Genomic DNA, 23,465 nt, shown 5'->3' on the forward strand with positions numbered 1-23,465 from the left:
TAACTCTGGGTTCATGTAATCCAGTGTGGTAAGAAATTTTTTTAAATGGACTTAAATCTCATTGAAAAGTTATTTCTGGAGTTGCACACAAGGTTGTGTCTAATGCTGAAGTATTTTGATACATTAATCTCACTTATAACAGACATACATATTTCACTACCCATTTCTTTAAAAAATGTCTTCAGAATTCTTTACATTCTAACATTATGCACCTGAAACCTTTCAATTTTCCTGTTTTGAACATTTTTAGATCTTAAAAATAATAAAATCTTGTCTCTAGCCCACTGAAAAGTTAAGACTAGGTAAAAGTAGCACAGATTCTCCATTTAGAATAGCCAAGGTTCTTGATAATCATTTAGACAGAGAAAATAAAAATAAAATAAAGTTTATAAAAGGTTACCTTTTCATGGTAATAATATAATAATAATCTGCTTTTTATTTTTAAGGACAATAAAAAGAGTAGCTGTACCAGAGTGCTTAGAAAGCATTATCTTTCAAGACAGGAAAAAAGTTCCAGGTGACATCATTTTTGGCCAAGGTTCAAAGGATACTGTGAAGGGATACAGCTCTTCCCAATTATTCCCCATGTAAAGATCAAAATGAAGGCAAAGGGCCAATTCTTAGAGACACTTCATCCCAAATGTGCTGTGTGATTACCTACATACTCACTGAGCATGTGAGAAGTTGGGTTTTTTTTAAATCAGTGAAGTCACAAATCTTCCTCAAGTAGAACTGAAGTAGAATTCTTCCCCACTCTGCTTTCCCAAATAATGCTGACAATCAAAGACCAAAGTGGTTTACATAAAGCAGCGTTTATTCCACTTATACAGCAGTGAGCGAGTTGAAAACAGCATTATGAGGCCATGTTGGATTTTTTTGAGGGGGTGGGAGGGCATTGAGGAAATACATCCTGTATAATACAGAGTATTAGTTTTGTTCTCAAAGAATCATAATGGCGCTTTAAAAGACAGGACTTTTTAATCAGGCCTTTGCCTGTACAGAGAAGTCATACCAACTGAATCCAAAATTATTTTTAAACTGGTTCTGACTGCATAAATGCCTAAGCAAAAGCAATTTAAATTAACATATTTTATTTTGCAGTTGAAGTGGGCTAGGAATGCACACCCACTCAGTTACCATGACTCAGTCAATCAAGAGTATCTGTACAAGCTACAGCAGTTTGATTACTTGCAACTGCTCCTCTCTACCTGAAAAGAGCTGAACTGATTTTGAACCAGACAATTCCAGAAAGCTCACACCTCTGAATTTACCCCTGCAAACCAGTATCACCCGGATTTAAGTTTTCCCAATGAACTTCCCACCCATGTAATTACACCGCCTTCATTTATCTTCAAGTGCACGGTGAGATACACGGCAGAGCTTTGTGTGAGTCTCAGTGTCAAGGCATGAGCATGAAGGGACTAACAGCCTACTTCAAATACACAGCTCTCACAACTCCCATTTAAAAGAAGGTGGGTTTGTTAGGTATAAAATAAGCTGGCTCCACAGGAGAGGAGCCAGTGATTCCTACACACTATTCAGTATCACCAAATCTGGCTGATTTGTTCTTCCTGCAACCTTGCAGCAGCTCCAAGATGCAGGGCAGGGTGCCCATGGCTGCCTTCCCTGTGCACCCAAAGTTGGGAATGTAGTGGCCACAGAGGGATGAAGTCCATTCAGGACACCTAAGGCCAGCCTGTGTCCTTCCCAGGGGCACAGCTCCACCCAGCCCCACTCTGTCATACCCTTCACTCATACCCTTTCATCTTCAGTGCTCCAAGGAAGAGAGATCCTTCATCTCCATTTCAGGCCCCCATGGTTCCCCTGCTTTTTGGGTGGCTGGTAATGGACTGAGGCACATGTGTACTGCCTCAGTGTCTCCCTCTCCAAGAAAAGAGTCCATCTGCTGACACACACTTACAAATGCCTTCCCCCCACATTTCCTCCCAGAATACCCCAAGGAAAAGGCTCTGAACGCTCCATTCTATGACAAAACATTCCTCAATGAGAAATGCTCTATTAGCAAAGACATATTTATCACTGGAAGCACTTTTAGCAGTCTGTAAAACAACTTCATTCTCTCCAGCCTTCTCCTCATTCCCAATGGAGTTCACAGATGACAAAAGACCAAAGAAAGAGAAATGCTTAGGTGTGGAACTTTAAAGTAATCTTGGAAGGAATCAGGGAACCACAGTAGGGGAAATGATACTATGCCTGGGAAAGAGCTTTACTTTTGCAATGTAAAAAATGTCACAGGAGTGGAAGGCAGGGGACACTGGTGGGGAAGTATCAGCACAATGGAAGTAACTAGCTTTACAGAGCTGCTTAAGAAAGTTTTAAACTACCCAACAAGAATCATACAAAGTAGAACTGTGCAAACATTCCCATGTTTAACTCCAACAGTACTACGAAAATAATACCACAGCCTTGGCCTTTTCTGCTTAAATAACAAATTGCAAGCAGGAGCCAAAGATGTCTATCATTTGGAGAGCAAAAAGTAGACTGAGACTACACTCTCACTTTACAGATAGCTACAAAGATTACATGAAGATAGGACTGTAAAGACATATCTTTAAGTCCCTGCCAACCTAATCAAGATGGTATTAACAGTGATCTCACACTCCATCTGCCTGGCTAGTAATTTATGAAAAACGTACTTCACTATTACAGGAAAAATATGTTGCGCTGCTTGTGGCCACAAACCTACTGCAGCAGCTCAGGAACTCTTGGATCAGAGGCCATGAGACCAGTTCTTGACATTTACCAGGTACTTCCCATGAGATGTGATCCATTCATACAGCAATTTTGTTTGTTTATTTGCCCTACTGATGAGCTCATCTTCAGACAGATAAAAAAGGTGATAAAAAACTTAAAGTCCCTTGCAATTTAGAGTGTAATACCATCCTGGTTTGCTTTTCATCCTGTGAATTCTACACAGGCACTCCTCTTAATTTCATGGGATTCTTTTGATGAGTGTTACATCTCCCTATTCTTGCACTGATCAGCCAACATTTCTGATAAAATTACACCTTTTCCTGTCAGAAAAACAGAAAAAGTCATGCTTATCAAAACTGGATTTTTTCAATTAATATTGCATGCTTTAGCTTACACAGCCTAAGAATCAGACCTATGAGACTTGCCAGTTGCAGAAAGGTTTTTTTTTTTTGGTGGGGGTGTGGTGGGGGTGGTGATGGTGTCATTTTGGAAAACAATGTGAAATCTTTCCGTTTCCATCAAGGCAAAGTTCAGGGACAGCACTCTAATATCAGAATTACATAACAGAACCTCTGGGAATGAAAAAAACCCAACCAAAACCAGTACCAACACACTGGTAACTATGCTATAATAACTGCTAATTATGTATTTCTTTGCTTAGCAGAACTACCATTTGGATCACCCTTCTAGTTGCTGCAGCAAGGGAAGACAGACTATGCAATGAAGAACATGGTAAAGCAGGAGTAAAAAGCCCACTGTATTTCTAAAAATTGTCTTTCAGCTGCAAACCAGGGACCGAGTACCTAGAAAAATATTACCTGCTAAAAAGGAGTAGTTAGAATATGCAGAGCAATAACTAAGGAATGAATAATGGCCACGATTTAGTCAATTCCTACTCACATGAACAACTTAAAAACATCACTGCTTTTATGCTGAATACCAACAAGGAAAAACAAGCCTCTAATGCTATTAGATGGCTTGCACAATCAATATCATTTTCTATTGCAATCAGAGTATGCAAAGTTTTCCTCTTCTAGCTGTGAGATGAGATATGGGCTTGGAGCACAAGATTATTTTCTTACCAAATAAAATACACAAATTACTTTGTATACACAAAGGCTGAGTCAGTCTCAAGTACAATTTTATCAAGAAAATAGGAAAATTCAGTCTCAGTAGCACTTGTTCCAACTTCAGCAGTGAAGGGGAAGAGAACCCTTTCCCTAAGTACAAATGCTCTTGGTGGTGGCTCCTATACTCCTCCATAAAACTAAACACTGCCACTTTTTGTATTGCAGTACACTTAGGACAATTTTGAAAGAAATTGGGTAAATTTTCTACTGTTCCTCTGAAAGTTTCTAGCTGTGATATTTGCAACTCAGAGAGATTTTTTTCCCCTTTAATTTTTCTCCTCAAATACTTTCATTTATGTTCAGAAACACCAATCTCACTCTGATCAAAAACCCTACAAATTTGTCTTTTAGAAACATTCTTGGAAAACACACAATCTTCCCTTTATCCAACAGATACACACTTTGTGGCTTTGTTAATATATGCAAATTGTCTGATTGCTTGAAATTACTCATTAACCAGGCTGGAGAGCTGATTACCTGATTATCCAAGAGAAAAATAACTTAGCATGATTTTGTGTCATTTGAAAGTCTAGATAATTTTCTAATTAATTTGAGTTTTCAAGTGAATTCAGAGATACTAATGAAAAACAGAGAAGAGGTCAGCAATCTAAATAAAGGTAAACTTTCCAGGAATGTTCTTCTTACAGCCATCATTTGTCAAATGTCATTGTTATTTAGAGACACTTTAGACACACACAAAAAAATGAGAACTTAGACATATAAAAACATTCCAAATGGTTCTTCCATGCTACTGTAAATACATCTTGTAGAGCTGGAAGCAAGATCAGTGGTGCATTAGTATGGCACATGGCACTAAACTTGCAGTGTTACCAATAAATTCTGAATTATACACGAAGCAATATGTAGCAGATAATCTGTCAATATGCTGAGAGAATAATAAATACTGGAAATACATACTTGCCACTGAAAAGTTGTTGAGTGGATATGGCAGATCCACATCCTGGGGCTTCTCCTTATAGCCTATGAAAGAGCCATCTGTCTTTAGCAGGAAGTATCTTGGCCGCCAGTTTTTTATATATTCTCCTAAAGGAGAAGAAAAAAAAGATCATTAACACTGCAGAAAAAAACCCAAACTTGAATATTAAAAAATATATCATATTATCAGCATTAAACATTAATTATACCAAAATCTTTTCAGATGTTTTCAATTTACAGAGAAAATCTTAACTCTGTCCAAAAGAAGGGAAAATTGAATTGCAATGGTAAGCCTGGACCCTACAACAATGCCTCTGGAATAAGAAGTTATAAGCATGGTATACTAATGTTGTATAATTCTGAATTTTATCACACTATACTGTTCAAATAGCCTGCCTGCTTACACCATAAATAATTAATTTTTTTTTTTCAGGGAAGAAAACCAAACTCTACAGCTTGACTTTTAATGACCAAATGAAATCTGAACTGCTACAAGGTAGAACACTTACCCTGCTGAGCCAAACCAAAAGTCATTAATTTTCTCAAAACATACACTAAGCAAATACAAGGAAATTGAGGGTAATGGAAAAACCTACACAAAATATACTTTAAAAATATAACTGAAAGCAAAAGGAATAAACAAAAAAAAGTAGAAGGTAATTCCCTTCTAGGAGGTAAGTCCAATAATCTAGCTACCATGTCACCTTTCCCCTACCCCAGCCCGAGCAAAAGATTCTCAATTCTGAATCTATGAGGAATTTCAGATCAGAAACATACAGAACACACAGCTCCTTAATTAATGCCACTTATTTGCTATCAAGGGTAAAAAAATTCCTTAATACTATTATACTTTACAATGTCACACCAGAATTCAGTAACAATTTCATTTTTAGAGTGCAATTACTCAGTTCAGTACAGGTTAGTTTAGATTTGCCCAGCTTCCCTCATCTTTGATTTCTATAAGCTCTGCAAAGGAAATAATGACTATTACCAAAGCTCTATTTAAAGTCACTTTCATCATTATACATGTGAATATTTTCAGAAAAAAAAAGTGTATTAACAATGCAGAATTTCCAACAAGGAACCTAGGACTTCTCACCATTTGTGAGATGCTCAGAACAAACCATCCTGAGGACTGCACTGCTCCTGGGCTAAGCCCCAGCCTGCAGTGCCCTTTACCATCTCAGCACCTTGTTAGCCACAGCTACACAGATTTTAGGCCATTCAAAAGTCAGGAAGAAGTTTATATCCATCTAACATAGAAGTTACTTCATTAAAGGGTGATCTAAAAATTCATACATTGCACCTTCACCTTTCCATCACAGCAATCAACTAATTGTCACTGAAGTTCAACATGGGAATTGCTGACATGGCCTTGATGAACTTGAGCACAGCTTGTAAGGATTTTGACAATACCCATGGCTTAACAAATCCAACTGCAGCCACTAACATGTCCAATTTTCATGTATTTAAGCAGAGAAGGCAAGTATGGAACACAGGATGGAGAAGAGAAAAGAACAATTAACACTGGGCTACTCAAGCTGGCTTTTGTAGCAAAACTCTTCCTATTGAGTCCTGCTTCTAGATAGCAGGGTACTTGCTTGACTTTGCTATACAGACATTTTCACATAGGTAGAAAGAGTAGAGAAAGTCCAAGTGTGACTTAATTTGACCACTAAATGAATAGAGCAGATATGGCACTAGTTACATTTGCATTGATGCAGAGCTTTATCTCAGGCCTCTGGCTCTGGTTCGGCTGGGAACATCCCTACTGATACTTCCAGTCTGAGCTCATTTCACAGCAGGAAATCCCAATTAACATGAAAGCATGCAATAAAAAACAAATCAAAACGAACAGGTACAAGATACTTTGTAAGCTGAAGAAGAAACAAAAATGCAGTGTGGGAAAACAAATACTTTAATACAAACAACAGTGAAAAACCGTATCAGCATTACATGAAAAGCAACAAATTAAGTTTGTTGAATACTTGAACGTGAAATAACCATAGGCCTAAGTAAAGGAATGAGTCATATTTAAAAAATATTTAAAATATGCCCTGCAACAAATTTTATGAAATTTGCATGGACTCAATAGTTGAAGCCAAAACAAAACCTTATGTATCAGATCATCCAACATAAGTTTTAAAAATATTAACACCCTAGTTGCCTTCTTAAAGGGATGAAAAAGAGAATCTTCTGTATTTTTCTGATAAATTATTTCTCATTTCATTGTAAGAGTAAGTTAGAGAAAGTGCCTGTTACTGGGTTTGCAATCTATCCAGATCTTAGCCTTAACTAGAAGGCAGGCACCTACACCTGCTGAAGAATCCAAGGGCAGCATGGAGACAATATCAACATGCCTAAAGCAGGTCAGCCATCCAAGGGCTCAGGTTTCAAAGAGAGTCCTCCTTTCTGCAAGGAATAAACTGGAGAGGCAGATAAGCAGATTCTGCTCTAGGGATCAGGGCTGATAGGTAAGTACACTTAACAGTCACTCAGGAAAGAATGGCAGCCTTTGTTTGCTTACATACACTCTCCAGAATGAAACCTGTTGGAAAAGGAGACCATTCTTCCAGGTGGCCTCACAGACCCAGCACACACTCCTCTGATGCTTAGTCCCTCTTCACCACTCAGGACAACACTCAAGGTTGAGTAGCCAGGAGGAGCCAAACAGAGATGCTCTTCATCAGAAAACTGGGCAGATTTTTAATCACCTGCTGAGTTATGCAGCTGATGCTATGCCTGGAGAAGAAACTTTAGAAGAACAGAACAGCACTTTCAAGCTCCTCTGAAGAGAGTTAGCAACTCTGGATAGAAGCTAATCATAGGACAGGCATGTATCAGTTTACCTGTGAGCATAGCTGTACCTCTGTCTTTGCTCTACAAACTAGAGGCTGACACAGAAAAAGCAATTTAAAAACAATTGAAAAACACTATGGCTTCATAAGGATCCATGTATCTGTTTCACAGACATATTTCTTTGAAGAATGTTTCTCCCAAGTGGTTTCCCAACATGAGTCATGATCAGACTACTTTTTCAAAATTACTGCTTTTTCTATACGAACACACAAACCTTGGTTTTGTCTTGAAAATACTAATAGTCTAATTCCTCTCCAAGGCCTATATGTGAATATTTATCATCTGCCCTATATTTATTTTGTAATTTAATTAACAAATGGGTGAACACTTTTGAAGACTAAACAGTGCTATCAGTGAACAGTTCACTTATCTGCTCAAGTGGGTTAAGGGCTCTCAAGATGCACTCTAGGTGCTCTCTTATAACTGCATTCCTTTTACATAACCTGCCTAAAGTTAGAAAAACATTTTAGTCCATACTTCTTAATACATACACTTACTGATACCCCTTGAAATACACCATACAAAAAATGCTAGAGCAAAGCAGAGTATTTGAAAAGAAAAAACACTTCCACATGTCTTCTAACTTAGCAGCCTTGCATTTAAAAAAAGGGTATTTCCCAGTATTATCAATATTAAATCACTTTAAAGATATTTACAATGTATGCTTATTAAACACCTTAACACAAGTAACCTGGAGGAAATTCTCATTAATTTCTTAAATCAAGTGAAAAGTAATCCTATGAGAGGCAGGCTAACCAAAACACAAGATATCCTGACAATTTAATAAAATGGAGCTGCAGTATTTTAAAAAGCAGTGGATCTGCCATAGAGCAATAATCAGTTTGTACCCTGCTTCCTGCTGAGTTAATATAAGTTAAATTATTGTTTTGCCTAAATTTACACCCTTCTAAGTTGAAAACCACATTCTTTTAGGATCTGTTTATTAGACAGTAAGAAGAGGTTTCTAATTGCAACTACTGCAGCAAAGAAAACCAAGTATATCCTACATAATTTTAATTCTAGGCAAAGTTTTTTAAGCTACTTGAGGAAAGTGGCACTAGAATATGCATCTTGCTGATACATACAGACAATAAATACATACACACAAAATACAAATTTTATGTTGTTGGGGTCTGCTTTTTTAATAACTACTGAGAGAATACACTCAAAAGATTAAGTAAGACACCAGTATGTTCATGAAGCACATGAAAATTCAATCTGGTCTTCATGCAAAAAGCACCGTCGTAACATGCAACTCTTTAATTAATGTTGTATTTAATAATACACTGGCTAACAACAGCAACAAAGAGTGCTTAATGAAGGTTTGTTTAGAACATGATCCTTGTGGCTGCCTCTTTATTTGCCTCTGTACTGCAGCCTTAATGATTTTTCTTTTTTTGCCTTTGACAGCCAGTAACAAGAAACCTGCCTTCAGGACATTTCACAAACTACATTTATTCCAGTGATGCAATGCTGGTAGTTTTCCTATGTTGAGAAGCTTCAGAAAGGAGAGTTTTCTAAGAAATTGTATGAGTAGTAAAAAAAAAAAATCTGTGTTAGACAAATGTATCACCCAAAAGTTTGCAATTTTTTTTAATTTACCTCACAACTCAAACTCTCCCTTCAAACACATATTTCACCTCAGATTCCGCAGTTGCTGTTGTTAGTCTCACCATTTGTAATCCTTAAGCATGTGGAAATTTAGCAATAATTCAAAAATTAATTAGTAATTTAAAATTAATCTTATTATTTTAAAATGTATTTTTTAAAAAAACATTTTGGCAAAACATCTACATTTTTCAATATGTAAATGGTTTCAGAGGTGTGAAGGAAATGTCTTTAATATACAGTGCTGATAAGCAACAGAAACCTGAGTTCAAAAACTTGCCTCCTTAAAAGAAGCAACAGCTGCCACACAGACATAAGTGAGATTTAAGGGGGAAAAAAAAAAAGGAGGGGGAAAAAACCCTCCAAAAAGAGAACACACCAAAATTCTGCCTCTTGTCTGTTCCATCAATTTACTCAAATGGATTTAATAAAATATTACACAAACATTGTTCTCACTTTTTCTTCTTTTTTAAGGCACTTTTTTGTTAGGTCAAACTCCCTACAATAACATTTAAAAAATAGATGGGGAAAAAAATGAATTTATCGAAGAGCATTAAACAACATTATATAAAGTAAATCATACAGTTATATGCATTTTTTTTTTAAGAAACAACTGCAATTAATGTCAGGTCAAATAAAATTATCAGAAGTAGTGCCAGTGGTTTTGAGATTGAATTTCCTTACCTTGGCCCTCTGAGGGCAGTGTTACCTAACACACGATTGGAAGCATCAGCAGACTATTTGATTAAGTCAGTAGACACTAAGTAAATGCAAAGCACTTCTGTTAGAATATTTACTTATTTTTAATTTCATTATAAGAAATTTGCAGCACAGTTCAAAGCTTTTGTAAGAAATGAATTTGTAAGATAACTAAAAATTATACCAATCCTCATCATTTATGTCCTTCAGTCTAATGAAAGTATGTAAGAATGTATTAAGCAAAGTATTTTACAAAATCTTATTGCATAGTAAAAATTTAAATGAAACTGTGATTTTTCCTAACATGCCTTAGCATTTTAAAATGTATTTTTATTAGATGCCCTCTCGTAAGTACTTGCTGGCAGTTCAAAGAAAAGCAGAATTTGGAACTACCACTTTCTGATTCTCTCTTACACTGTGAGATGGTGATTATTTATTTATACTAACTGTTTTCCCACAGTTCCCAGTAATGCTGAATGACATTTTGAGCACATCTGTACTTGAATTAGACAAATGAATTTTTCCAGTCCCAGCTAAGAAACAGGAAACATTTCATGATACACGTGGCCATTAGCTTATACCACAGCTAGGTTTCCATTAAGTCTCTTGCAAATTGGGAAGTTTAGGTGAGAAAGTTCAAGTGCCTTTCACTGTCCACAGCATCTCAATAATTCAGCTCAGATAGAAGACTGCTCAATTTATGCCCAGCTATTTACAGGTATCTGGCCAGAAACCAGTGGAAAGCCCACAGATGTAAATATTGTGCAGAAAGCAGCGAGCAGCCTCGGGTGTGAGCTCCAGAAGTGCCTCAGCTGAGCAAGGGGGGAGGAAAGCAGGGACAAGCCTCTGTCCTCCATGCCAGCCCAGATGCACTGAAGAGCTGGCAAACAGTAGATTCTTTGTTCCTGAAGCAGCACTAAGTAGTGACCAAGGAGAAGGGCTCCTCCTAGCAAAGCAGATTCCTTCCAAGCAGAGGTGCAGTCGCAAGCAGGGAGAAGGCACGGAGCAGCTCTCCAGGGTTTCAGGTGCACCTCTGAAATGATGGGGAGGATCAATGTCCCCAGTGGAAAGATTCTCCCTGCTCTTACTGTGGGGTTTTCTTCCCCTCAGGAGGAAATGTACAATTGAATGCAATGTACAAACATATTCCAGGGTTCTAGGGTTCAAATCACCAGCCACCATGGTTTTTTCATTATGACTGGTGGAGTGAGTCATTGTCCCTTCTTGTACAAATGCAGCAGCACTTCAGCCCCTGCTATTTATTCAATGATTTCCTGTTGCATTAATAATCTTTTCTCTAAAACGTGAAAAAAAATCTAGAGGAAAGTATTCAATAACAGAGAGACAGACACACAATTATTCACACATAAATGCAGTTTTGAAATTGGGCATCGACAATATCCACTCAAAATTACTAATGTGTTTTGGCAACACATGGAAAATAAATGTTCATTTTCATATGCATGCAATTTTGTCCTTTAAAAAAATCATACCAGAAATATTGAGTGAGCTGACATCCTGACAAATTGAGAATTGACCTTTACCATGCCCATTGTGAGCCAGCAGGAAGAAAAACTTGCCAGTTTCAACATCACTCTCACTTCCCCTTCATTCTTGAAGGATAAGAATTAGAACAATAAATAAATTAAATAGCAGTTGCTATTAGCACATGCTGTCTGGAACAACAGAGTCCTGTATTGCATCAGCATCTCTGAGCAACAAAGGTGATCAATATTTTCTAAATATGCTTGCTATTCAGGAATGGGAAACCAAGGTCTGTATTCTGGAAACATTTAGGAACGCTGCTCACATTTTCTAAATCTCTCTCTTGGACAAAAAAATATAGGATAAAAGCCCAAAAATGCTGCACTATTTAAATGGTTTTCAGAGCAGTTTATTTTTAATAGCGTTAAGCTGTATTTGTGTAAACACAAGCATTCTAAATATTGTTTCACATATTTTTATATCTAATGTTCTCAGTACTTTTAAATATTTTTATATTTATATATATTTTTAATATAGCACTATCAGCTTCGAGTCGTACTTTGTATAACAGAAAAAATTCTACTTTCTTTTCTTCTGCTTTTATTAAGTGCTAGAGGACCAAAGGATCTTTTTCAGGTTTTGAAAATATTTTAAGAGTAGGACAAGTATACAAATATTAATCTATAAATTACAGAGAATAAGACAGTCAGCTACAGCAGCAACAATTTAAATTCATGTACTTGGTAAAAATGTATTAAGTCAGATGATTAAAATACAAATGCTTTTTACATGTGGCCAAGTTGAGTTAAACATCTTCATATTATCTACTTACAGCATTTTGTAAAACAGCTAACACTGATTTACACAAGAGATTTCCAACTGTCCATTGTTTGCAAAAGAATATGGTGAGTTTGACAATAGCATTATCATTCAACTGAGTTTCTTTAACAGATACGTGCGTTGTCAAAAATTATGTGACTTTTCGCCCCTTAAAACTGGAACACTTGCTAGCATGTTTTCACAAAGCAAATTGTCTCACTTTTAAAACTGGCACTTTGCAATAATTCTAAAATAGCTCCTCTGAACTTTCTCCTTGTCACTAGGTGTGCTCCTAGGCTCAAACCTTGCTAGGTGCCAAAGAGCCAGCACCAGCATCATTCACCTATGTTATTTCCTCAAGGCACATCACTGAAGTCAAGCTCTTTGCTTTGTCACTTAGGATGTATCATTTGCAAAAATCAGTATAAGCCCAAGCATTCCTCAAAGTGCTTGAGCTGGAACACCCCATTACTGCTGCACACATCAGGAGATCTCTTTGGTTGCATGAAGCGCTTCATGATATGCAGCCTTGCGGCACTGCCCAGAGTAACTGAGCTTCCCACCAGCGGTGATGGAACACATAAAACACCACAATTCTGAGAAGAAGAACCAACAACCCAACCAAAAGGCAAAAAGCAAATCTCCATTTGCAGTGCTGATGACCTCTGTCTAGGCTCAGATGCAGAAACTGGTATTTGGGCAGGAGGCAGCCACACCTGAATTAGCAGTTAAAACTGACATAATCCAAAAGTGACATCTCCCACTCTGCCACAGTGATGACAGAAGGGCACATCAAATGCTCCCATCAGTAGTTATTGTTATCAAGGACCTACAGATGCTTATTAGATTTAAGGTGGAAGCGACAATAAAAAAAGAGTTCCTTGACTTTTGGTAAGGGCTTGGTGGCAAGCGCTGGTAAGGTCATTGCAATAATATTTAAGTCATGCTGTAAATGACCATAAAGCCCTGATACATACTGATAACATGAAGACATGTCTGCAATCCATATCCACAATGCACTTCAACCACTCTTTCCATTTTTCAGTTCAGTGCAGATATCTGAATGTTGAATGTCACGTAATATTAGAGAAGAAAATGCATTCTTTTAAAGTTTCCACTTTTATCTTCTAAGTAAGAGATCACCTCTATAACAAGGCTTTCATTTAGCCTTTCTGGGCTAACTTAATTTCCCTCTATGCTTATATCCTTTCTCACATTTCTTTCACAGTATCCTGGAAACTCACCATAATCACTGAACAAGAAATAAGAAAGGATTTTAGTGAAAGAAAGAAAACTTTATTCCTACGGAGCGATCCAAATTTATTTTATGTGCAACTATCAAACAGGAAAATGTAAGTTATGCCTGACCAGCTCCTTGCCTTCAGAGAACAAACTGAAAATAGGATCAATCGAAAGAGAAAATTAGTTGCTAATCTCTAGCATACTCTATAGTACAAGACAATCACCAATTGGCACGTTCTGCATAAGAAAAGCTCAGGATGCAGAAGTAGGGGTATGCAATGTACCAGTCTTGCAGCAGACAGACAAAGCTATGTAAGAACTTGCGAAGCACCTGTCCCCCAAATGTCTGAGACTGAAATAACTACATTACTCTTTCTAAGTCCACAAGTACCAAATTTGTTAAGTTGTTGCTTAGGGGTTTTTTTTAAGCTCACCACATGGAGAAATCAGAAGTTTTCTTCCCTACTGCAAGAAAAGGCTCTTTTTAGCAATAAACAACAGAGGGAGGGAAGATATTAAACTCCTGAACTAATTAACAGAAGTAAAGGAGGCGGTGGGGGACAATGATAATTAATATGTACCCTCCTCCTAACCAAATCTCCACATACATTCATTCTGTATATGCACACACAACAGCAGCATCATAAACCGTCTCAAGTTCTTGCCATTATTCAGTTCGACATCTGCACATGTTTATGCGTCTCTCCAAACAACCTCTTGAACACCCTGCTGGAGCTGTCATTTTTTTCTTCTCCCTATCTGGCAGATGGCAAGTCAACAATCGGCATCAACAGCAGCCGAATATCTCCCCCCTCCATCCAACCCCCCTAAACAGACACAATAATAACTTCTTTGTGCTTCCCCACAATGCAGCTGCTTAAACCATTTCGCTACAAGGCTGCTTTGCCTTAATAAAAAAAAAAAAAAAAAAAAAAAAAAAAATCCCTTCTGTCAAGTCTAAAAAGCAGCATAATGTTAAGCAAGCTAAAGCCACAGCACAGCTGCAAACGGGCAGACACATTGACAGCTCCTCCCTTAACAAAGCCCTGTGAATTGAAGGGGGTTCATCTGAGGCTCACACAGTAATTAGTATAAAAAAGTCCGACAGCCTCTATTATGCTAGGAAAAAAAAACTGGACAGAACTGGGCTGCTGTTTTGCGTCAAGAGTTCTGCTGTAGAGTAGATAAATCATGTTGGGTTTTTTTCCTCTCTTTTTAAAGACAGTAATAAGGAGGATGAGAGAAGCTAATTTGAAAACTTGGACACAGTAATTGTACCATATGGTGAGCATTTATCCCTTCTGAAATACACGCTAACAGTCACTTACATGCACAGTGCTTTGTTTTACAGTTGTTATTCTCCCTACCATATTCATAAAATGGATCTGAATATCCGATACTCCAGAGAAGTTGTGTGTAATTAGCAGCAAAACTGCCTGTGCTTAATATATTGGCCTACCATAGCAATCCAATTAATTGGAAAATCCCATGCCCCCGAATTTAAATAGTGTCCACTTCAAGGACTTTTTTTATTTCTCTCAAACTGGCTAAATATCACACATGGTAAAGTTCAGAGAAGTAATTTATTGACACTAGTCCTCCTTGATACTGTTGGCTCTAAAACATATCAGGAGGAAGTATTTTTCTTCTCATCCATGCAGTATAGAGAAATTAAGTCAAGAACCATTTAAGAGTAACCAGAAAATATTTCAGTTCCATTATATTTGGGACAGGAACTACTCTGTATATTAAAGGTGAAACTGAACTTCAACACAGGGCACGGGAGGGAGACAAAGACTTCAAATGCACTCCCTCTCCTCCACCCCCATTTTCTTCCTGGACCACCCTTTGAAATATTTTTGTTAATAAACCAAACGCTTAATTCATAAGGACATGTAAAATTTGGAAAATATACCATCCAGCCCTTAGGATCTGCTTGCTCCTTAGCACATACTTCCAGCTTTTCACCCCATTCTTACAACCAAATCATCATGGAATCACACAAGATAAGGAACCAGCTGAGTGGAGCTGGGAAAATGTAGGTTTCTTTACATAAAGAAACACTGTAGTGAAATGGTAAAATTAATCAATATTGAAGTGCTGCTTTCAGAAAATAAGATGTAGTAAACTTCCAAACAAGGGAAATAAAAAACTCGAACAGATTAGGAATTGGAAATTTGGGGGAAAATTAACCAGACACAAAATGAAGTCTGCAGCTGAGCATAATATATTTGAAAAACACCCAGACATTTTCTTTCTATTGGTTTTTACCTCAGAAGACAGCAACAGAATTTATATCAGGTAACAGAAAAATACTTTCAGTCACTCTAGGTCAAAAAGGAGGTATTGGAGCTGACTGTTAGGTACTAAAGAGTCCCAGAACTAGGCAGAATACATCCACAATTACTAAGAAATTGTAAGTGAGGTGAAAGCTACAGGCAGAAAACAGCTATCCTTCCCTGATAACAGTTTGACTGAAGGATTCTAAATGGAGAATTATACCACACAGCCCCAAGGAAAAAAAGAAAAAAGAAAAAAAAAAGTTTAAAAAAAACCTTGAAAATTTCAAGTCCCTTGGCTGGATGGCAATCAAAGAAAACTCTTTAAAATTCTAGTTTAATCACACAAATAACACAAACTTATGTAAGATAAACAAGGCAACACTGCTTTTGAGTAGAAAAATGATGCCCATCAAATGGGCTATCTTCAAGTATATCAAGAAAATATAATTAATGGAGACTGACACAATCTATTTCATATTTTAAGAAAAGCTCTTAATAAGTTTAAAGAAACTAATTCTGTGAATGAAAAAAAATATTGTGAAACAGAAAAGAGAAAGTGAATTGGGTAAAACAAGGAGATCAAAATAGGATTACATAGTCTAATGTTCAACTTCAATCCATGAAACTCGACAGTTTTCTGTTAGGAGCATTTTCAGTCAATATATACAAGAATCTAGAGTTACCACTGGATATACTACCTGACAGTAAAACTATTCAAGTTTATTAGGAATGTGAAGAATTTCAGAGTGGCAACTCTATGACAGTGAGTTGAGAAACACCAGACAAAATACAGTGAAGAATTACTTGAATTAATAAACAGTTACAGAAATAACCTGAAATGCTCACACACTGTTTAGTTTTAGATTAACTACTAAAGAACAATTAATATAACCCTCTTTTAAGTATGCAACACTGAGAGGAAAGGAAAATACTCTCATTTGTAAAGTTACAGAATTTTACAAACACTGTAAATATCATTCCAAGGTAAACAAATAAATTACAGTTTTGAGAACTACATTTTTTTTAAATGGGAAGACAACAGAAGAGCTTCAGAGACAAAACACACACACAGAGAAATAACCAGAGTTAGAGAAGCAAGAGAAGCAGAGTGAGGAGAGAAAGACTGGATTAGGCTTCACTTTCAAAGGAAGGACTATGACAAAAGGGTTTAACAACACAAATGGCCAATAGCAGAGTATTAGCCATTTAACAGGAACACATTTTCAGAGGAGTTCAGGAAAAGATTATCAAACATTCTGTATCCACAGTCCTAGCTGAATGCTGTAAATTCACCACAAAACTAGTGGTTTGCACCATGGCAATGCAGCCACTCTTCCACCAATTCAGCACCCAAAGATACCAGCACCTTTAGGAAAAGCCAACCTCTCTTTGAATGCTGTGACACACTTCCAAATTTGTGTGAGCACTTTTTCTTAAAAAACCAAAAATCTCACAATCAGGGAATAGGAGTAAACATTCAACACAGGCATGTTCTTCCTTTAATTGCTAAGCATCTTTTGTTCTAGCACAAATCAGGTACTATCCAGGACCACTGATGGTGAATGAAAGTCCCAGTCCTTGGCCACTTTGGTTCACCTAAAATGCAGTAACAATAGTAATACCAGGGCAGTCAATGGACTGGGAAGGTGAGGAGCAGCTGCAAAGGAAGCATGCAGTGTGTCCCATGTCCCACTCACTGCATCAGCACTGGCACCCACACGGCTCAGACAGGTGTAAAAAAAGCACACCCCAAGAAAAAAAGGTTTTGACCAGATCAAAACAATTTCAGGTTTACAGCTAGTATCAGCACAAAAGAAAAATTAGAGTAATTGGCTGGGGGCAAGAAGGACGCAAAAGAGAAGGGGCATCAGCATGAACTTAGGGAAGATTAACTACTAATTAATCAGACTGCTGCTCTGCCTTGTGAGTGCAATTCTTGTTTTCCAGTCAAGCTAGAAAATCAGGTTCAAGTGATTCAAGTTTTGAAGATCAACTGCATCTCTAAGCAATGAGGCCACAATGGTTCTGACAAACTATTAAACCAAGAACTTCCTTAATACAATTGCACATTCTATACAACCAAATTATATCCTGACATATGTGTCAGAATATACTCTGTCATTTACTCTACACATATATACAGAAATTATAAATTAAAAATGTGTAAACTATACAAATCTCTGTACTCTGATAAATAACTGAAAATCACTTAAAATGCACAATTAGAAAAGCTAGAAATACAATACTTCTACATGTATTTGTGAAATAGTTATTACAATTTAATAATATTACAAAATTTTAGCAACTTAGAGATCCCAATATAAATTGAAATTTTGAGTTAGCTGTGAAATATGTCCTATCCTAAGAGTACTGCTTAGAAGATAGAACAACTTGGTCAGTAGTTTTTTTAATTTACAGATCAAAATTAAAGAAGCAAAAAAAAAAGAAATCCCCAACTCATTTATAACCTCATAATTTACATATTTCTAAAAGCTTTCACTGCCTTAAATTTAATAAAACAGCTCATAACTCCCCCATAAGAACCATTACAGTTCAGTTCTAATAAACATGTTTTACATTAATTTATTTTGCACTATTCTATTATATTGCAATTCCAATAAATATTCAGGCAAACGAGGTGTAAAGAAGTCCTTTGTTTCAAGTTTTTCCAGACTCTTAATTATAAGAAAGGTTGACTGAGAAGCAAAAATGCAAAATGTTCAGCCCTGGCATTTTACTAGCACAAAATTTTTGCATCCTTCTCAGTCATTTAAGAAACTTGTAAAATACAGCTATAAATTATGACCCCCAAAAATCCAGCCACAAGAGGGAACTGAAAGATGGCTGACCTGGATAAGACATACAAATTTATCTCACCAAGCTCAAGATGAAGTTTGTTACTCTTTTTTTCACTAACAGACCAATCTTGCGCTTTCTCTGCTATTAGCATAAAATTTCTTCCTGATCTGACTGCTGAAAAATGCTTAATGACTTAGCCTCCAAAACAGTCTAGTAACTTATAGGATGACCTTACTCAGCAAACTCTACAATTAGTTTATTCAATGCAGAAGTGAAATTTCATACATGAGAAAACACTGATAATCTCCTCCTACATCTGGCTTTTCTGAAATTCTGATTATACATACAATAATTAACTGGCACCAAATATTTAACATTTGTGACACCAAAATAATAGGGACCCATAAGGAACTGTAATTTTCAAAAAAATATATTTGCATTTCTATTGAAAAAAGTAAACAAATCTGATACGCTTTTAGTGACTTTTTTCCCTCTAGAAAATAAACAGCACAATTCTCTAATTAGCAAAAATGAAATAGAAACTTACAATACTGACTTGAAAATCCTTGTGCAAGTCTGTACTGGTGATGTCACAAATGCTGTCACATCTGAGCAGGTATTGTCTGTAGAAGGTTCAGAAATGTCCATTTTAATTAAAGCATTTATTGAAGGTAGTTGTGTGTTTTGCTTTAATTTTAACGGCTTAGAGAACTCCTTAAGAATCATGGCTGAAACTCTCCTTAAAATAACAAATTAGGTAAAATCTAAATAGCTGAAATACAAGGACCTGATCTGTAATGGATAACCATGTAAGAGTGAGGCGAAATCTCTACTTTATGCTTCCTTCAGCCTTTAATAATGATGTTTTCATTACACTGATGTAACACTCATACTTTCTAATTTGCTCTAAATGAACTACAAATTATCTCCTCAGAGTACAGAAATGGTAGTGATAAAGTACTACAAGACAGAAAACACAACTTCTCCATGCTTGCAGTTATTTTTAAATTCAATATTTTAACATCATGATACTTTGAAGCCAGCCTTTGATACTTCCATTTGTCCCCACTACAAAACACTATTAAACAATTCTTCTTCTTTTGTCAAATCCTCACATCATTGGTTGAAACCCCAGAGACAGATGGGGACTCTTAATCACCTGGATGGAAGTTTTAATTGTCTGAAGAGAACTTTGTCCATCTCTCTTTTTTTTCTATGCAATTTGGGAGCATGGCGCTGTCAGAAGGACCAAGCTGTACTATGGGAAGGGATTTGAGCTGTGTAACTGCCCAAAGAACTCTTAAACATCCATCTTCCTATTTAGAGCCTAACTAGATGCCTAAGATTCTTAGGATGCAAGTCATCTACATTCTGTAATAATTTCTGTACGTCCTTTCCAATACTGAGTGAGAAAAACTTGGGTACAGAACTTCTTAATAGATCTTATAGAATTTCACATCTATGACATAAGAACTGGAACAAACAACAACCAAATAAAGCTATGCTTTTATTTCAAATTTCAAAGGGGGGGGGGGAAATCTCATGGCAGAATGAGGTATGAGGACATATGGCCAGTCTATCACCTGACTACCAAACAGCACCACCAAAGCCGCCACATGTTTGTTAATCCCGAGAGGTAAAACGCTGCTTTGTCTTCCGGGGCTCGTGCTGCAGATGAGCGCCCGTTATGATGCTGATGCATCTTTCCATGCTGACATCCACCAGGGAATACAGGCTCCACAACAGGAGAAGTGACACAAATTTTTCATCTCCTCGAAGAGACTTCCACATTTCTGCTTACTGAGTGTGCACACAAGAAAGCCAAGCATCAGCAGCACAGCTGAAACAGTTTTAACAAAACATTGCCTTCTGAATGTCTACAGTTTAATTCAGTTAAATTTTGTATCTTGGCTATTTAGTTTAGGTACATTAGGCATATTTAGTCTTAATATTTAAGAATATTGAGTTTTCAGTGACAGCTTGGTAGGGAATAATAGATTCAGATAACAGTTTGATAAGAAATGACTGAAAGTTAGTGACATGATTATTCATTTAGACAGTAACCTCTCTTCAGACAATCCATGACTAAGGGGAGAAACATTTCCCAGAGATCTGGCTGTTCTCTAATGTACTTATCATTTTTGTAAGCGGCAGAAGAAGGGCATGTGTCAAGGGATCAATGATCAGTAAGCTACAGAAAAACTCCAGATCTCTACAAGATCTGATTTTTCAAAACAAACCTGATTTTTCAGCCTCCCCTAGCTCCAGCAAAACCCTTCAGTGTATTCCAGGTGAAATTTTTCCCTAAAAAAAAAATAGCAGGATGCTTTGCCCTGAAAAAGCTGATCCGCTTGGCCTGGAATCTGCTCAGAAGACAAAGCAATGCAAGCTCTCTATGGTGCCATAGTGGTATTTTTTGGTGCTGAATATGCTAAAAGGCTGGCCTGGCTTACCAGCTTCAAACACACATCTGCCCCTTTGAAGTGAGACTTGACAGATAAGCTGCTAAACTGACCTGGAGGCCTGTGACTGGCAGGTCAATCTCTTTATGCTATAAAAGTCCAGTCTGCTTTTATACAAGCTAGATTCTTCCACATCCCTTCCTTGAAATGTCTGGAGTTTCTCCTGTGGAGCTTGGGACACCTTTCTACAGTTATTTCCCAGGTACTGAGAGGAAGAGGGAGAAGTACTCATGCCTGGAAGTGTGGTGAGATACATCAAAACCTCCACTTAATGTTTCTTTCACTAGCTTTAATTGCTTTAACATAATTTCTTTAATATAGTGCACTACATCATTTATGTTATACTATAGCTGACTTGTATTTTTTAGCTTTAACACTGTGTAGTAATTCTGATTAAGATCTTCTATCTGTTCATTTATTACAATAAATAGCTCATCTTTTATAAATATATCTGATTTGCCATCATTAAAACCTGCAGGATAAAGTCATTCAATCACTCTATAATTCCTTAAATTTAAATTGCTGACAATATCTGAGGTTAAGGAAGGATTTACCTTAATTTAAACCCCTTTCTGTGAAGGAGTTTGAAAACAGAAGGGAGTTCTGCCTGCACCTCCAGCTCAAAGAGAGGGCTTCTCTAATGAAATTTGTCTAAGCCTTCTACTCTTCCCTGTGACAACACCTCAGATGATCCAGCTGAGGAGAAATTCTTCCTCCTCATCATCATCCTCCTCCTTCCAGTCCTGTTGCCCAGTGCTCTTCCTTGTCTGATTTACCACTTGAGCAGCTCATTAGTCCAATAGGTAAAAAAAAAGAGGGGGTGGAGCACGGCAGAAATAGAATGGCTTCCTTCAAGATGAGATAAACTGATCCCATCAGCTGGCAAATCATGTTCTTTCTGAATTCATTCCAGGTATCAAGTGGTCTATGCTCCAGGCAGGTTCTACCTGAATCTCCCCCTTCATTAGCAGTGTACCACTTGATGTGATTAGATTTAAAAATAAAATCATCCTTTAGATACTGTTTTCAAAACTTCCCTCTCTTCATGACACAGTGGACAGACACCTGCCCAAAGGACCTACCTGGTTATGTGAGTACCAAGTGGGAAGGCTGTATGTGCACCTGCTGCTGATTGTACAAACACACAGGCAGACCCCAACAGCTTCTTGTTGCCCCCCTCTCTGTTAAAGGATGCTCCTGTTGCCCAGTTCCATCTTTCATGAAAGTTTGCTCCTTAGGTGAAAGTGCAAAAATAGTAACACTCCTGCTTTCACTCAAGAAAAACAATTAACTGACTTACACAACACCTTTAGCTCCCTACATCTGTGATTGTGCCACCACAGAGACAAGATTTGTATTTTCAACTCAAGAACACAAAGCACACTAAAGAAAGTGCCTTTACAGTAACTTTAAAGAACTCCATTTACTTAATATATCAAACCAAAATTCAGAAATTACTTCATTACCATGAATCAGTACCTTCACTTAGAAAAATGTGGACCTAATGTGTTTAACAATACAATGAGAAAACAAAAAAAAACCCACAGCAACTGAGCTATGCAGACACTGCACATTCAATAAGAGAATTCTAACTTTCCATGATACTCTCTAGGAAAGTGCCAAACACGTGGCAAAAGCAGTGGCCAGCTAAGAAAGACCATGAAACACACCAGAAACTACAATAATTTTATCTTTTAATACTGATGCAGTGTTTCTCAAACAGCATGTCAGGAGGGACTTCAGCAAAGAGCAACCGGATTTTTACTGTTTCATTTAAATAACACTCTGAGCAAGTCTTGGACAAATTCTCACCAAATTTACATTTCAGTGCTAATCTGAGTATCTCATGTGCAAATCTGTATAGGACATTTTATGATTTTTATTCATGGCATCATATATTTTAAGATGAACAGGAACATCTCACCAGTTCAGTATGAGTTCTTAAAAAAAGACAGGTGACAGAATTTTCTCCCATTATGCAGGTACTGGGAAAAAACTATTTTTTTTTAAATGCTTATCTACTAAAATCCACTCTGGTTTGGTGACATCAAAATATTCTTCTTAATATTTTTCAATCTTTCTCTTAATCATCCTCACCCTGGTTCTGAATACAACTGCATTCAACCTTCAGTCACAGAGCTCTTTAAGCTGCTATATTAAAGGGCTCCTTTACATTTCTGCACTGAGGTTCTTTCTCATGGCACGGCAATCCCGTATTCCTCAATAACCACACAGGCTCTCAGAACCTCAAGTTCTAGAGGCATCCTCTCCAGTGCTGAAAACACTATCATTTTTCTTCTCTATTTTCTTCTCTCTGGCATGTAAATATTCATTTAAATATTAAATATTAAAAGAGAAACTGGAATGGAACCATGAATTCACATTCCCTATGCTAATTTACTTCTCAGTGTTCTTACTATGCATCTTGA

The 23,465-nt window shown here is 37.0% G+C and overlaps 1 protein-coding gene across 1 annotated transcript in view; it reads right to left on the bottom strand.

The window, feature by feature from the left end:
• Positions 1-23,465, bottom strand: part of AKT3 (AKT serine/threonine kinase 3) — a 152,878-nt gene that overhangs the window by 69,389 nt on the left and 60,024 nt on the right. Inside the window, exon 3 of the mRNA XM_036381402.2 lies at positions 4,764-4,889. Coding sequence (XP_036237295.1) covers positions 4,764-4,889 — 126 coding nt within the window. The remainder of the gene's footprint in view (positions 1-4,763; positions 4,890-23,465) is intronic.

This window comes from Molothrus ater, chromosome 3, assembly GCF_012460135.2.
Source record: "Molothrus ater isolate BHLD 08-10-18 breed brown headed cowbird chromosome 3, BPBGC_Mater_1.1, whole genome shotgun sequence".
NCBI classification, from domain to species: Eukaryota; Metazoa; Chordata; class Aves; order Passeriformes; family Icteridae; genus Molothrus; species Molothrus ater.